The following is a 16402-nucleotide window of genomic DNA, read 5'->3' on the forward strand; positions in this document are numbered from 1 at the left end:
AATATGGATTTCCAGCTTGGCTACTCCCACATTATTGTAACCCAATTTCATCTCCATTCTCTAGTTTGCTTGTAGGAATGTCATGGGAGACTGGGGAAGTCTCAGGGGTCTTTCTCAAAAATAAAGCAGCACCTTGCCACTTTTTCTTTCACCATCCCCTCCTGCAGCTTCCTTTTGAAAAGAAAATTAGATTGGTTTAATGTAATTGATTTTTTCACAATTTTTAACCAAGCTACAGTCACTAGTATAGAGCTATGTACTGTTCTTCATGCCTTTTCCTCTGCTGCTTTGTGTTTGTTTCTTTTTCATGTGCTTTGGGTTGCTTTTGGTGAATTTCATTACTTTTTGTTCAAAGAGAGATGCTAGGAGACCATAATATTAAAGCATTAATAAAGTCGAATTACACTGTTCTAGATTGTTCCACCACAAAATGGAGACTAATTTATGAAATCCTGTGATATGACACGCAGCTGTGGCAGCTATTGTAGGCTGGGGGAATGGTACTGAATATCTGAATTTGTATCTCATACAGGTGTTTTTGGCAAATCATGATCCTCATAGTATAAAACAGCTGAAATTTAGGTACAGAACAGCTGTTTTGGCAAGTTAACTTCATTGTAAAACTCATTAGCAGCACATAATTTTAGACAGTTTTCCTTTAAATCAAGCTTCATGTTTAAAGTTTTGAAAGTTACTAGAATAAAGTTGTTGTAAAACTGGCAACATGACCTTTGTATAGGAGAAATTTCATGTCATAGTAGTCACAAAAAGAGCAATGACCAGCAAAATTCAGAAGCAGGTACCTAGAAATTCAGATTTTTAATCATAAACTCCAAGTCTGGTGTAGTAAAATGTTTAACATATTTAGAATGCAGATATCTGGTTTTCATAAAAGATTTGGTTTTGTGTAAAATTGTGCTAAGATCTATAACAGGAAAGCACTTCCCTGAGTTTAAAAAAAGGAAAAAAATATTCTAAATTCTATCCGATCTGTGCACGGTAATCTGTGGGAATTGCAGTAGTTAAAAATGCAGACAGCTGGATGTGTGGATAGGAAAGTTCCATCTAGTATCTGTGATCTGCTTCATTTTTAGCCAGCCACGTTTGTATTGAAAACGGAGCAAATAGTTTCAATATCTGCTCCAAACTCCTTGTGTGGGTGTTTAAATTGCAAATTTAGAGTAAGTTATAGACAAGTTTTCTGAAGTCAAAAGGAGAAGGAATGTATTTATATATGCAACTTTTTCCTTTTTCTCTTGTCAAATTAACCCGAATTCCCTAGTATATAAATATGGTCAATACATACCATTAAATAATTTTACTTAGATTCTAAGTAAGAAGTAAAATAATTTAAAATATATATACATATTCCCAACAGTCTTGAAAATTATTTCATTGAAGTGTGATGAAAAAATGAAATTTGAATTAATTTAATAGATTAGTATATATTTCTTGAGTGTCATTTAAGTCCCTAACAGAAGAAATAAAGTGTGGCAATATGAATAGAAGTCTAGACTTCTAATATGCATTTTTATTATTCTGCTTGACAGGTTATATATAGGCTTAATATTGCTTAACATGATTGTGAAATAATTTAGTTTGAAAATTTGGTACCTTATAAATGGTTTAATAGGATTAGGGATCTGTCATTGTTTCCAGACACCTTTGGAGATCATACAAATCTGCTTCAAAATGCTTCAGTTATTTCCTGAATGAAAGAAAAAATAATCATTAAATGCATTAATGAAACTAAGTATCTGGTATTAATTTTTTTGTGCGTGGTGGCCTCTATGAAAATAAACTATCACTGTTAAACTGACACCGTGTTGATATTGCGGATTTGTAAAAAATATTTTTAGTGAATTTTCCTTAGGAATCATTGTTTTTGTGCTATAGGGTAATTTCTGTTAGAGAAAAATTGAACTTTAGTTCTATGCAGAATTTTATTAATGTTTTTAATAAGAATTCCTGATATGGCAGGGGTTTTTTTTTTAAAGTAAATACTGTGTGTTAGATTTATGTTGATACTGTCTGTGAGCTCCTTCATCAGTTGTAGTGAAAAGCATGGCAGAACGACTGAAGTATTGCTTACCATGAGGATGTCTTGTCTCTACCTTGTAGAAATGCTGAATTCCAACAGGGAAATTTCAGACAGTAATTTCTAAACACAAGTCCTAAAACAAGAGCTTTAACAAATCATGGAGATGTCTTGGCTTTTCTGTGAAATTTAAACAAAAGAAATGTGGGGCAGTTTTACCATTTCTGTACATGTGCTGAGTGTGGAAAATTTCAGAAGGAACTCACTCACCAGAGTTGGAGAAAGTATGGAGGCAACCAAAATTTTGAGTTGGAAGGAAAGACGACCTCCAGATGGAACAAATTTAAATCGACTAGAATCCTTTAGCTTGCAAAAAGAGACTCCCAAGGAAGAATGCGATGGTCATATAGAGTCTATAGTTCCTGGAAGGGTGCATAGAGGAGCAAATAAAGAACTCACGTTTACTGAGTTTCACAAAATATGCATTAGGACCATCCACTGGAACTGTCATGAAGCAGTTTTAGAACAGCCAAAGGAAAACCTCTGTAGACAAAAACTACAGTGTGGATGGAACCCATCCTTAATGATTTTACAAATCAGAAGCATGGATTAGTTGAAAACCATTTAGCTGTAAGAAGCTGAGAGAAAATCCATGCAAAGGCTGTATTTGCCAGTCCTTGTCACTGTTCCTGGTGAGATATTAAAGGATTCTTCATTCTGGCCTCTCATGTCTGATCCTGCATCTTCATGTGATGTTTGTGTGAAAATATTTAGTAACTCCTTCCTCCTGCCATTCCAAACAAGCAAAAAGGGCATTCATTGATTTTTTTTTAAAAAAAATTTTAACATTCTTGTGTGTCCAGGAAGTTCTTTCATTTTTTGAGTTGCGCATGTGGGTCAGCATCTGCTGTCTTCACATCAGTATGTGAATGTCATGTGAAGATGTTAAGAAAAAAGATGACCCCAGACATAGAGTTGAGAAGGACTGTTAAGGAGGACTGCAGTTACCAAATTAATGAAGAATGTTGGTTAACTTGATAAAAAATAATACTTTGTGATAAGGTTGTTTTGCTGGTTTTAGGACAAACTGTTTTCCTTTAACTAATGTCATTTTCACCCAAATAAATCCATTGAAAATGGGCTCCAAATACAGCTCATTTCCAATGGCCACATGCATCTGTTTGCACTCCCTTTTTCCATGGGTAAATGCTAGCACATGGCCAAAAGAAAAAAAATCATATAACAAAGAAGCTCCTTTTGTAGACATGTATCATAATGGTGACAGTGAAAAACTTTCTGAAAACTCATTTCTGGAGTAATGAAAAGCTTTATGAAAAATTTCTAATAGTCAAACTAGTAGAAATTACTGATAATTTTGAAGTTTCCAGCATATTGTTTCTGTGTAACCTAATGAAAACAACGTGTTCTAGAAAGCCAAATGCTTTCTGATCTTGAAAGAAACTAATGAATAGCTCTACAGGTACATATTTAAAGAAGAAATAAAAGCATTGATAACATATGTAATGAGCTTGTATTTTAAGTGTTCAGACCCAGGGTATGGTTTCATATTTGTGGTGCATGCTGCTATCAAATTAATAGTCCCATGTCTCTGCTTTTTCTTTGCTGCTTTCTGTGATGATAAAAACTGTAGCAACCTCAGTGTTACTTTATTTTTTACAAACTTTATTTTTTACAGCATTAATCCTTGCTACATTCTTCTTCTTCTTTCACTTATGCAGTGAAATAGTTTCAAATCTCTTTTTTATCAACTCCTTGCCGAGTTTGGTACAGAAGCATGTTTTTACCCTAGTTAATTAAGGGGACTGTAAACAAAAAGATGTACAATTCAAAGCCAAGCAGTGTTTCACACAAGGATGGAGGTGATAATAGCTTAATTCCTGCTTGATCTTTCCTGTCTTTGCCCGGGCTACTTCGGCTTGACCTTGCCCACAATCTGATGACCTCCTCATTGCACTCAGCCATTTGGAAAGCTGCTCATGCCATAGCTGGCCCTGAGGGGCTATCTGGGAGACCACTGAGCCCATTGACCCATGTCAGGGCTGCGTTTCAGGTCTGATCTGCTCAGCTCCTGGCGTGGCTACATCCTCCACCCAAAAGCCACTGGGGCAGTCTGATTTTTTTTTTTTTCCTGCTTCTAAAGTGGCCTGCAGCTTGCACTTGCTGTATGGAAGACCAATTTTACACCACTCATTTGCTATGAAATACACTTCCTGAAGCAATTACGTGTATTGATCCTTTCTTTACAAAGGAAGTAAATTCTCTAATTTAGCGGCTCAGTTTTTCTAAATCTGTCAAATTGCCAGGTTTATTGGCTGTATTTAAGTCTCAACATCAAGTTCCACAAAAAAAAAAAAAAAAAAAAAAGAAAGAAAAACCAAACAAACACCCTACTTTTAAAATATAGAGCAGAAATATGTGCATTTTATTATTCACATATTTCTGTGTATTTTTTTTAATATATTACATCATATATAGAAGTAACCATCTTTTGGGCTTTTTCTATTAAGTGTTGTACCAAGACATTGCAGATATTTTTATAAAATTGTGTAAATAAGATTCTAGTCCTATTAACTTAGATAAATTTATGTATTACCTACTGTGTATTTTATAAAATGCATTACAGCTAAGGAAGTTGCCGGTCTGTTTGCAAAACAAGGAAAGAATCCACTTATCCAGGAGAAAATCCTTATGGGCTTGAGCGTAATTTTCCTTCTTAGCATGTTATGTTCAATTTTGCACTAGGATGTATAATTTTCTGCCAAATAAATTTGTTGTTTAGCCATTACTATTACTTTGTTTTTCTGAGAAGACTTAGAAATCACAATTCCTGCGCTGTTTTTCCTCAGTCATGTAGCTGTGCCAGCAGAAGTGCAAGAGCAGACCAGCCAGGGAGGTGTTAATGCTGAGTTCCAGTCCTGTTCAGCACAGGCCTGGAACATCAAAAATATCACTTGTTTACAGCAGTGATGATCCTGACAGGGAATTTAGTGCAGACCTTGTTACCATGTGAAATCCCTGCCTTTTATTCTCTTGTGTATGAAATATTGCGTGGTTCTTCCCTGCAATCCATTGACTGGACACATAATGAGTAAATGAACTTTACGTGAAAGAAAAATACTGACTCAATTAATCTTTGTGTGTTCGTTTGTTTTTTAATGGAACATGTGGTATTACTCCAGGTATTTTTGAATTTACAAAAAAAATTAATTCTGGGCATCGAACAATCCGAGGTAATAGCCTAAACATTAGATTCTCAGACCCTTTACATTAGAGAGAACAAGAATATAGCTGGGTTTCGCACCTTTGTAATTAATAGCTATGGTCCTAGTTTCAATCCAACTGTAGACTGCCATTTGTGCATTAGCACTTTAAAATGGGTATTGTACTAAAATGTGGAAGAATCAGTTTTCCACAACTTTTTAGCATCTGTAATGATTGTCTGTACCTTTCCACTAAACATTACCTGTACCATGTGGTGTTTATTACTTTGACTTTATAAGTTTCTCTGTGCATAATATGCAAACAAAACCAATGTTCTGACGTTTTTTGTTTGTAGACTGTTGTGTCTCAGTTCCTTTGTCATGTTAAAAGCATGCTAAGGAGTCATCATATCTACAGGTTTAAATTTTAGAAAGTGCAGAAGGGGGATTTCTCCTTCCAGGGAAGGAGGGAGATGTCTGTGGGAGAATTTTTTATATTCTCTTAGCTTAATTCCATCCTAATAATTTCTTTTTTTAACATGACACAGTGCATCCTCTGACAGAATTTATAACATGGCATTGTTTTTCATTTATCTACAGGAATTGATTCCTGAATTTTATTACCTCCCAGAGATATTTGTCAACAGCAACAATTACAATCTGGGAGTGATGGATGATGGAACAGTGGTGTCTGATGTTGAACTTCCACCGTGGGCCAAAACCCCAGAAGAATTTGTTCGTATAAACAGGCTGGTAAGATGGCTCTCTTCTATTGCCCAGTCACTTCTGGCTTGCAAGATTCTTCTGAAATAAATTGGATCTTTGTCCGCAATATGTATTTATAACTTGCGTAGAACTATGTCTGAAATTATCTTAAGATACAGATTTACAAATGTAGGAAGAAAAAAGGATGTAGTATTCTTATTCCTAGATTTGCTAAAAAAAGTCTGAGTGTGGTCTAAATATGCAGGAGATCTTACCCTATTTCTGTGTTAGTGTTAGCTCTTGTGGTTCTAAAGAGCTAATAAAATCATCATTCAAGCCATTACAAAAGGCTTGAAAAAGCTCGTTTAATCATAAAAATATTTGTCACTCCGATGACTTAAATGTGCTTTTAAGATTTCTTAACTTTAGTGTCCATATAACTCCCAAGAGACATTTGCCATCTCCTGCCACCTCTTCCATTTCTGCAATTGAATTGCCATATTTTTCATCGCCCTTTTTGCAAGAAAATCAAACTAAATTCTCCTTTTCCTGCTTCATTCCCAAACCTTTGTTAATGTTCTCTTCCCTGTTTTGGGAAATGCAGTTATTAGCACTGCCTGTCTTCACTGTGCCCTCTGGGCAGTGCAATGAATTATAGAATAACTGTTACACTGTCACTGGTGGTGTTTCAGCACATTCTCTAAAGCTGTGTTAGGCTCTTCTCAAAATGAAACAGTTCTGGATTGATGGCATTGTGAAATAAATAACAAGCTTTTCCTAGAGAATCTTGAAATATGAGGCTGCAGTTTTCCTGTGGTAACCAGCTAAATGGCAAATACTGAATTAAGGCATGGAAACTCTCAAAAACCTTTCAGATACCAGGCATATCAGGATAACATCCTGATACTCCTAAGTTAGGAAATGGGAATTGAAAAAGTTCTGTTATTGGGGGCATATAAGACTTCATAACATTGGAGAACCATCAGAAGAAATCTGTAGTTCAGAAGTTAATTAGAATGTTTTACACTGCACTTTTACTGGTGACATGATGCCATGGTTTTCACAAATGCTGTGTGGCCTGGATTCCTGCAGGCAGTGATGTAATCATGATGAATGTTGGGTGGATTTAGTGTTTTCCTTCATCCATATGAATGTGCAAATTTTATTTCAATGAGATATGAAATACAGTAACATTTAGCAGGACTACTTGGCAAACCACATTGAAACTCAGCTTTTGATCTCACAGTTGTGGTGATAGGTAGGGGAGGTAGCCTGACACCTCTGTGAGCTTGGCATGTGCTGGTGCCTCAGAATAACCTGGGAAATGCAAAGCTCTTGAGCAGACTTGTCAAAGGCACTTGGTGGCCTTGATCTCTCATTACTCTGGTGTTTTAGCTTTTGCATAAAAATATACTTTTATTCTATTAGTGCAGATCTGGTTTTCTGCACTGTGAAGTTATTCTCAGTCTCCCACTTCCTCCTTGTCTAAGATGTTAGCTCTTAATTATTTTTTCCTCGTTTTGAGCCTTGGGCCAGGTTTTTCTCACCCATCACCTCTCTGTATGCTCTGACCTTCCATTCCCTTATTCTTCATTTCCCAATCTGCTGCTCATGGCTGCCTTTCTTGTAGCTCTGTTTGATATCTGTCCCTTGTGCAATATTCTCAGCGTGAAGTCTTACAGTTTTCAAGTATTAATTGGACAGAAGAAAAAAATGATTCTTGTTTTAAGGCTTAAGCTAATTACAAAAGTAAGAAATAATTCATCAAATGTTGGTATTAAAGTGTGCCAGACATCGTCCAAACAATATCCAGTGTTACCAAAAGGGCAGGACCTACAGCTCCTGTAGGTCCCTGGTACTGTTTCTGTAATTAAGATACCATGTTTTGGTCGGTCTGGTAGCATTAAATTTAAACCTCTGTGCCAATGAATTACATTACCTGCTTCTATCTGACATGGTTAAATATATCCTGGTGGTGGTGAGCCTGGCTGGTGGATGATGCCCACTGTGATCTGCCACTTTTGCGGTGGAATAACACTGAGAAAATTACATGCAAATATTAAATTGCTTTTCCATGTTAATACTTGGTGGATTGAGTACCATCAGCATCATTTATTTTTCAAGTAGAATAGGTGTGTTTGGGAAGAATGCTTAAAGCTCAGATCCACAGTACTATGATCAAGAAAAGCTTGCTACAATGTGGCATGGACTGATGTATTCAGCTAATATTTCCTTGCTGCTTCCTGGTTCAGACCCAAACTAGCGATTACAGTATTCTAAGTGCTCATTTTGAAAGCTATGACACACGGATTTTTTTTTTTTTCCCTTTGCATTTGAGTTTACCTCTTTAAGTCCCCAGATCTTCTACGATGATTGGAGCTCATGAAATGCATACTACTTTGATCTGTGACCTTTTTGTGGTGCTAATCGGGTTCCTGATATCATTATAGCTTGCTCATTAATCATATTTCCTGCAGCCCGTCAGGCAGCCAGACAGCCCAAGCCCGTGTTTTGCAGCCTCGTGTTGGCAGGTTTCTGCTTTTCCAGATTATTACAGTGTGATACTTGGGCTTCTCATAACCAGACCCACATCAAGCTGTGTGCTACAATTAAAGTCAGATGGTCCTCAGGTTGAACGGGGATATTCTGTTGCAGCTGTCTGTCTTTCTGGAACAGAGCAGCACGAGGAACAGATGATATGTAGGACAGTGCATAATAACAGCTTGTACAGTACTGGGTCAATAGCAGGGGTTCAGAGCATTAATTGACAGACTGATAGCTGATTTAAAAGTGATTTCCAACCTATTTTTAATTCTATAAAGTGTGTATTTTAATTGAAATAGGTCGTTGCATTTCCTCTGTGTTTGCTCCAAGAGAAAAAGCAGAATGGTGTATAATTAAAACTGGATTTTGATTGATGGAATGTCATCACGAGCTAAATGGTAGCATCAGGATGTCATTCTAAGCAATACAAAGAACTCCAAAGTGCATCTGTTGCTTCTGCATATAGTTGATATTTTGTATTAGTCTGTGATATACGGTATTTTATAACACTAATCAGTAGGGGGGTAGGGTATTTTTTTCTGAGAGAGTCCAGATTTTGATGGAAAAGTGACTTTGTTTTTACCATTCTCAAACCCTATTATATACCTCTAAAGCTCAGGCATACTATGTTTAGTGCCCTGAAATAACTGCTAAGAGGTTGGAAAATATTTTTCAGTTTACACAGGTGCTCTTAACAATAATTGTATTATTGTCTAAATCCGTCATTTTATAAATATGTGTGGTAAGAATTATACTATTAGTTTAATAAGAGTAAAAAAAATCAGGCTTTTAAACATGATAAAATTATAATTCCTGCCCCCAACAAAACAGAAGAATCTCAAATGTAACATGCTGTTGCCTCCTTAGTTTACTATTTCCAAATTGTAGTATCTTTAGGCATTTAGAATGTGAGCAAATGGGAGGATGCAAACTTCATCTGATGCCTAATAAAAAATACTGAACAACTTTTGGTTCTCCCATGCTTCTGAGAGACTCATAGGAAATAGGAATGGGAAGTGGACTTGGGAGAATATAAAGAGATAGATGCTCAGATGTGGTTTGGATACAGAAGTCCTAAACAAAACCTTTACCAGCAGCTGCCAGACACAGAAACAGACATAACCTTTAAAACTTAGATTTTCTTGGCTTCATAGTCTTAGCTATGCTAGGTGCTCTCCTTTAGAACAGTTTTCTATTTTAGAAATTCAATTTCACATGTTGGATCTAGGGATAATTACTGCATTCAAGCTGATAGAAATTTTAAATGCCCTTTGTATCATGCATGAAAAAGTAGACATTCACAAAGACCAGGTGAAACCCAGGGAAAAGCCCTTTAACTTCCCACTGATAGTTAGGAATAGCTAAAAATCCCAATAAGGAAGTTCTGTTCTGCATGGTAAAGTAATCTATTTTGTCCTGTCATTGAAAGGTGGATGTCTGAATTGTGAAGAATTAATTTGAAACTATTAATCAACAGATAATAACTAAATTTCACACAGCTTTGATGAGCCTCAGCTTTTTGAGAATTAGATTGCTTCAATGATAATGAAGTCATTGAGGTCTGTCAAGACAGCTTTCCACAATATATCTCAATTTAAGTATTTTAGTGCTTTATTGCAGTTAGTCCTTTCCTGATTAGAGGTTTATCCATTTCATTCAATGCTGGGGAAAATGTAAGACAAATTAGAAAAGTGATGAGATTACTGTGCTGGACTGAAAGTTTGAAATCCAATTTTCAAATAATTGAAAATGTAGTGTTGGGAAGCTGGGATGCTTTCTGAAACAAATGAAATGCTTAAATACATAAAGATGCTGTACACAAAGTAACTGTGGCAGAGCCATGAAAAACAAAATGGAGAGGAAGGGTAGGGCAGTCATTTACCCCAATACAAATTTTATTGGAGCACAATGAATCAGTGTTAAGAACCATCTCAGGTAAGAAAAATCTCCAGTGAGAATTAGAGGACCATTATCCGCCCATATGGGGCATTTCTTTTTAGCACAGGCAACTTCACCTAACACAGGCAACACTGAAAAAGAAAATCCCCTGCCATCCAACCCAACCATGCTCAGAACTGCAGGGTTGTGAGTTGGGTGAAATGCGAAAACTTGGTTTTGAAAACATGATACTACATTCAGTCTCTTAAAACTGTTGCTATTAGTCAACTATAGATACTGGGTTAAAACTTGTAACTTGGAATGTACTAGATTTTTTTTTTTTTTTTTTTTTTTTTTTTTTTTTTTTTTTTTGTGTGTTATCTTGGAAAAATCTCTCTGTGGGATTTTTCCTGGTTCCACAGCTGTGTATTTGAAAATGTGTTACAGCAAATCATATCATAATGTAATATGAACTATGTGAATTGAGACTTAGTACTGGAGATTACTAGTAATAGATTGCTGGACTATTATTTGTCTATTCCTGATAACAGCTGGCTCATTCAATATGTTAAAAACGTTAGAGAGCAGGAAAAAGGGTAAAATATAAACCAAGCTTAACCAGCAACATCAGAATTATCTGTGCAGCACCTACTTTGATATTCTTCTCTTCATAGAATTGGATGTGGTCTTAAAAAGCTGGAGTGCAAATGGAGCTGTGTACACTGAGAGATGTAGGTGCTTCCAGCAATCTGAGCTGATGTTCAAATTTGAGAATTTCAATATCAGTTCTTTCAGAGTCTTTCAGACTCTGAACTGTTGCTTCCATGTCTCTTTCTGATATTTGGTGATTTTATGTGGCTTTTCTTTGAATATTATAATCTATATACAAAACAAGATCTATACAATATCCTCTGAATGGAAGATGTCTGTTAATTCTACAAGTATTACAATTTTTAGCAAAAATTACTTTCATAAATTATTATGGAAAAGATAACTATAAAAGTAATCTGTAACTTTGCCTTTCCTGACAAGTACTTTTATTTCTATGCTATGAATGTGTGTAATGCAATTAAAATAGCTGTATGTTAATGCAATTAAGACAGCTATGTGTTTAAACATAACTATTGCCAGTGGTCTCTTAAACAGTTGAAGGGGATGTAGGCTGGTGTGTGAATGGAGCAGTAGGATTCCTCCTTTCCTTCACTTCCATGACTGCACTGTACAGTTCTAGTGGATGTCTGGTTCTCCCTTGCAGTTTTTCCATGTGGAATACCAGCACTGGGTTAAAGCTGTTTGGTTTTACATTTGAGCTAAGTGGTGCATTGGTAAATCTGTGTTCCTGCACTACTCAGGGTCATCTGCTAGCTCAGCACACACGTGACAATTTCATCATCTGTGTTTGTTCAGCATTTTTTGCACTTTTATAATTACTTCCTAAAAGTTAGAACCTTTGTTGTCTTTGACATAGAAATATTTGTGTGCAGGCTAGAATCAAAAAACCTGGGTAATTGTAAGCAGTCTTTTGATTTAATTATATCATGTACAGATCTGATTATTAGCATAGCAAGGGAAAGGAATGAGCCTTTCTTTACTCACTCTGAAGCATTTTATTCAGATCTGATACGAGGATCTGATACAAAGTGTAGAATAACCTTAGCAATGGCAGCATAACCACACATAGGTGAAATTGGTGCAGGTGAAAACCTAATCTGTGGGTATTGTGGAGGAAAAATTTTTAAAAAATCATTCAATACAAGACATTTTTGAAAAGTAAAGAGCTATTTCTAAGGGAATGTGATATATGGCCTATTAGAAAAGATTCTGAAAATCTGTGAAGAAAAGACGTAGACTAATTTTTCTGTGTATACAATTGACTCCCTGTGTATAAGAATAACTTGTTTTTATTGAAGTGCCATCTAAGAAATATGGCCAGAAATTCATGTTTATTTAAATCCAATTCTGTTGGAATAGTGGCTTTAGTAATTTTCATGTATGAATTTTTATTGATTTCATTTGTAAAGAGGACTACTATACAGACAGAGTTAAATATATTCAAGAATATGAGGGAAGTAATTAAAAGTGAGTTCAAACCGTGCTTTTGAACAGAAGGTAAGCATGTTGAAAGCATTCAGTTTGGGTTTCATAATACAGCAAAACAGGCTAATATTGGGAGATGGGATTTGCATAATATATATGATGGAATACACTGGAGAGATCATCTGCAGGACAAAGTTAATACATAGTAAAATATATGTGGTGACAGAAAGAAACTGTTTTCTAGTCAAAAACATTGATCTATTTTCTGTCCAATCCAGCTTTGTAAATAGGAAGAGAAAGTTTTTAAAGTCTGTTCTTTCCATAACATTTCCTTCTTTACATCTTGTTTACAATTCCTACCATCTCTTTAAACTGCATGCAAGTTACTTTATAAGAATTACAGCCAGACTCTGAACTTCAAGAATGTAAACAGTGTAAAATTATTTTTAAAAAAAGTCCACACATGTATGTATTTCAGTAAATTCTGAAAGTGGGATAGATGCCAGGCTTCCTGAATGAAGAAAAATTAATGGAATCATAGATGGTTTGTCTTGGCTATTATAGAAAAAAATGGTTAAAGAAGCTGATATCAAAATTTGCCACACTTCATAGTTCCAGAAATCCAGGGTATTAAATAATTGTAGCCCAATTCTCTTTGAAAAAACCCATAATCTGTCACATTCTAAAAATAGTTTTAATTACTTTCCAATTATTAGGACACTACACATTTATGGATAATGTGTCTGTCTTGAAGTCTGAAACTAAACAAGGTGAGCAGGAATAAAACTAAAAAAGTACAACTATTCGAAGTGAGAGTAAAATTAAACAAGAAAATATTAAGTAGTAAGAAGAGCCTAGATACATGTATGAGAGTGAAAAGGAAACAAAGCCTAAACTAAAACTATGGACTTTAGAGAGGTTGATAGGGGATGTGGATTTTCTAATGAGGTAAGAGAATTTACCATGGCAAAGATAAATATTAAAACATGGAGGAGAATGTTATGCAGTTGGGAAAGATTATATAATGTTGAATAATGATGCAGATACAGTAAAAAAACCCCAAAAAACCAAAAACAAAACAAAAAACCCCCACCTAAGTAGGTATATTTGCTTTTATCCAAATAAAAAAGAGAGTTGGAAGCAATCTAAACAATTAAATTTGCTTTCAGCTCTTTTGTGTGTGATGTTGTAGAACTGGTGTTTGAAAGCGGGTCCATGGAGGACATTAAAGTTATTACTGTGTGAAATGAAGTGGGAAACAATTGTGCTGGAGCCACTGCCCCATTTAACAGGTGTTCACTAAATCTGTCTGTCTTCTCTTTGTCTGTTCGACAAATGCTGTGCCTGGACTGATCCTGCTGAAAATGTATCAAGAATTTTGATTAACACGTAAAAATTGCTTCACAAGCTCAGTCGTGGTAAAGGAGAAAAAAAAGTTTGAAAGAAATGGCAGTTTCTTACTCTATTTACTGGAACTTACAATCTGTGGTTGGAAGTTGCCTTGCAAAGAAATATCCAAGTTGTTCGTCCTCTAAGGAGATCAGGACTTGGATACAATGAATGTACTGGTGAAAGACCCCGTAGGATATGGTGTTGTTTGATTTGTTCTTGTGTCTATTTATGGATCATATGGGAAAACATGATGCTAAACTTGAATTTGGTGGGTAGCTCAAAATAAAGAATTTGTAATAGAGCCAGTGTAGAGCAGTTTCCATCCTAAGTGTTGGAAAAGGAAGTGAGATTCTGGTAATATTTACATACATGGAGCTGTGGTTTTCAGCTGAAGAAGGGGAGGGGCTGAGGAAACCTGGCCATCTGTGCCCTACATGGAAGGATACAAAAAAAAGTCAGCTGAGGCTTTGCTTTCAGTGCTTTTCCCTGGCAAGACTCCACTCCTGGGATGAGGAAGAGTAATGTTGTTAAAACCATCTGGGGTACAGAGAAAGCTTACGACAAAGATATGCATGTTGGAGGAACTCTAGTTTGAGGAAAGAGTTTCTTGTTCCTAGAAGAGAGGAGATAAGAAAGAGCTTAAGAAAATCTTACAGTGTAATGTATAGTACTGAGAAGATGCATCAGAAAATGACATTCTTTATTTTGTAACACAAGGACATAAAAGTTGTTCACGAAGTGATAAATTTAATTTTGCTACAGGGCAATATTTTTCAAAAAACATGTAATTAGACTTGGGAATGTAACAACAATACTCAGAAATCAGAGAGGGACATTTATACAAATAAAAAGATAGTTTGTTATGTGGTACAAAACATGTAACGTGAAATACAAGATCTTACATTCAGCAGTTAAGACAAGCTGAGAGAAATATATGACAGAAAGAGTACCCACTTCTTCTTGTTCTAATTAATAGAAGTATCTTTTTCTTAACCTTATTAAATTAATGATATTTTTGTCATTAGAACAGGTCTTTAGGATTTATAGAAAAAATCTGAAGATATGGTTCCAAAACTTGGGGGATGTAGCTAAGAAGAGCTCCCCACCTCTTCTTCCTATCTCTCACCAAATTTCTCCAACTGTGCCTTTGTTCAGGAGCAGATGTTTGTCAAGCTGTGCTTTAAACTGAAATTACATGAAAAAGACTTATTTCTAATGAAAGTTATTGTTTTAGTGACCTGATGTACAAATTTTTGCCCCACTGATGGCACTTGCCCAGAAAATGGCACAGTCAGCTGTGCTGCAGTGGAAGTTCAAACATCCTGGAGTGGAAACCCCTGAAACACTTTGCTCTGTCAAAATTATCTCATGAAGCAGCAGCGAGCAGTGTGGGCTTGTGGAGCTAGCCAGGCGCTAGTTAGCCCTGTTCCTGGTCCCAGTCAGATGATAGCAGCTCTGTGCTCTGCAGGGAGTATCGTGCTGCTGTCTGAGGAAGGGCAGTGTCAGGCTCCTGGTGATTATGCGCCTTTGCAAAAGCAGTGGGTGGAAACTGATGGAAAAGGTTACTGCACCCCAGCCCATCTGCTCAGCATCAGCCTCCTGCTAGATGGGCCCTCACATCTGCCAGTTGTTACCCTTTAATTGGAAGTTCAGGTGTAGCCCTTTTGGTTTAAGGAGAGGCCAAACTAGAGCCCATCAGTCAAGAAAAGAGAATGTACTTGGCAAAAAAACCACAGGTTTTTGACAATCCATGTCATGCTCTCATGAGTCATAAACGTACTGGGCACTTGGCTCCTTTCCTCAGATGGTTGGTCCACCCTTAAATGATAAAGGACTGTGAATTCTTTTTCCAGTTTTTCTTTGTGAAGGAATTCGAGCAGCCCCACATCTCTTGGGTTGTAATTTTTATTCTCAGTCTTTATTATTTAAAAGTCTGCTTGTGCTCTAGCTACAAAGTCCCCCTTTAGGTAAATACTTGCTGATCTATTGATCTGTGCTAGTAACATTTGTGAGGTATAGAGTCAACTACAGAACCAAATCCAATAAAGGCCCAGTTTTAATTTCCTTATTTCAGTCTCAAATAGCCACGAATACTCTATACTCTGCAATTTAAACCAATACAATTGTTCGGCTTTTGAAGCATGAAGTAAAGAACCATTAGTAAAAAACATCAGAGCTAGAGTTTCTTGTGCTTGTGCTCACCTGATCCTTTCCAGGTTAGTTTAAGTACTTAAAGAGTGTTTTGGCTGCCTATCTAGGGTCAGTTTGGCTGAAAGATGTTAGGGAGCCCTCATCTGCCAGTGTCTGTAGCAGATCTGAGGAATAGAATTTTGGAAGGAGGAAAATTTAATAAGCAGCAGAGAGCAGGTGTATTTTCCATTAATGTAGCTGCTTTGTAGGAGGATAGTGGAGGTTATATCTATAGAAAGATGATACTTATGTAATTCAGAAAAGGCTCTAGTACCAAGACAGCCTGGCTTATTTCTCTTGGAGAGAAATTTTCTTAAACACTTAAGTTTCAAAATAAAGCTCCAATACAAAAATTATATGAAATCGCAGCTTCTTTTTTTTTTTTTTTTTTTTTTTT

The 16402-nt window shown here is 36.1% G+C and overlaps 1 protein-coding gene across 3 annotated transcripts in view; it reads left to right on the forward strand.

Moving 5' to 3' along the window:
- Positions 1-16402, forward strand: part of LRBA (LPS responsive beige-like anchor protein) — a gene marked incomplete at its 5' end in the record, with an annotated part of 363200 nt that overhangs the window by 267074 nt on the left and 79724 nt on the right. For all 3 annotated transcript variants that reach the window (XM_083862452.1, XM_083862454.1, XM_083862453.1), the window contains one exon: positions 5860-6012. In XM_083862452.1, coding sequence (XP_083718578.1) covers positions 5860-6012 — 153 coding nt within the window. The remainder of the gene's footprint in view (positions 1-5859; positions 6013-16402) is intronic.

The sequence above is a fragment of the Zosterops lateralis genome, assembly GCF_965231275.1.
Source record: "Zosterops lateralis genome assembly, chromosome: 5".
Taxonomy (NCBI): domain Eukaryota; kingdom Metazoa; phylum Chordata; class Aves; order Passeriformes; family Zosteropidae; genus Zosterops; species Zosterops lateralis.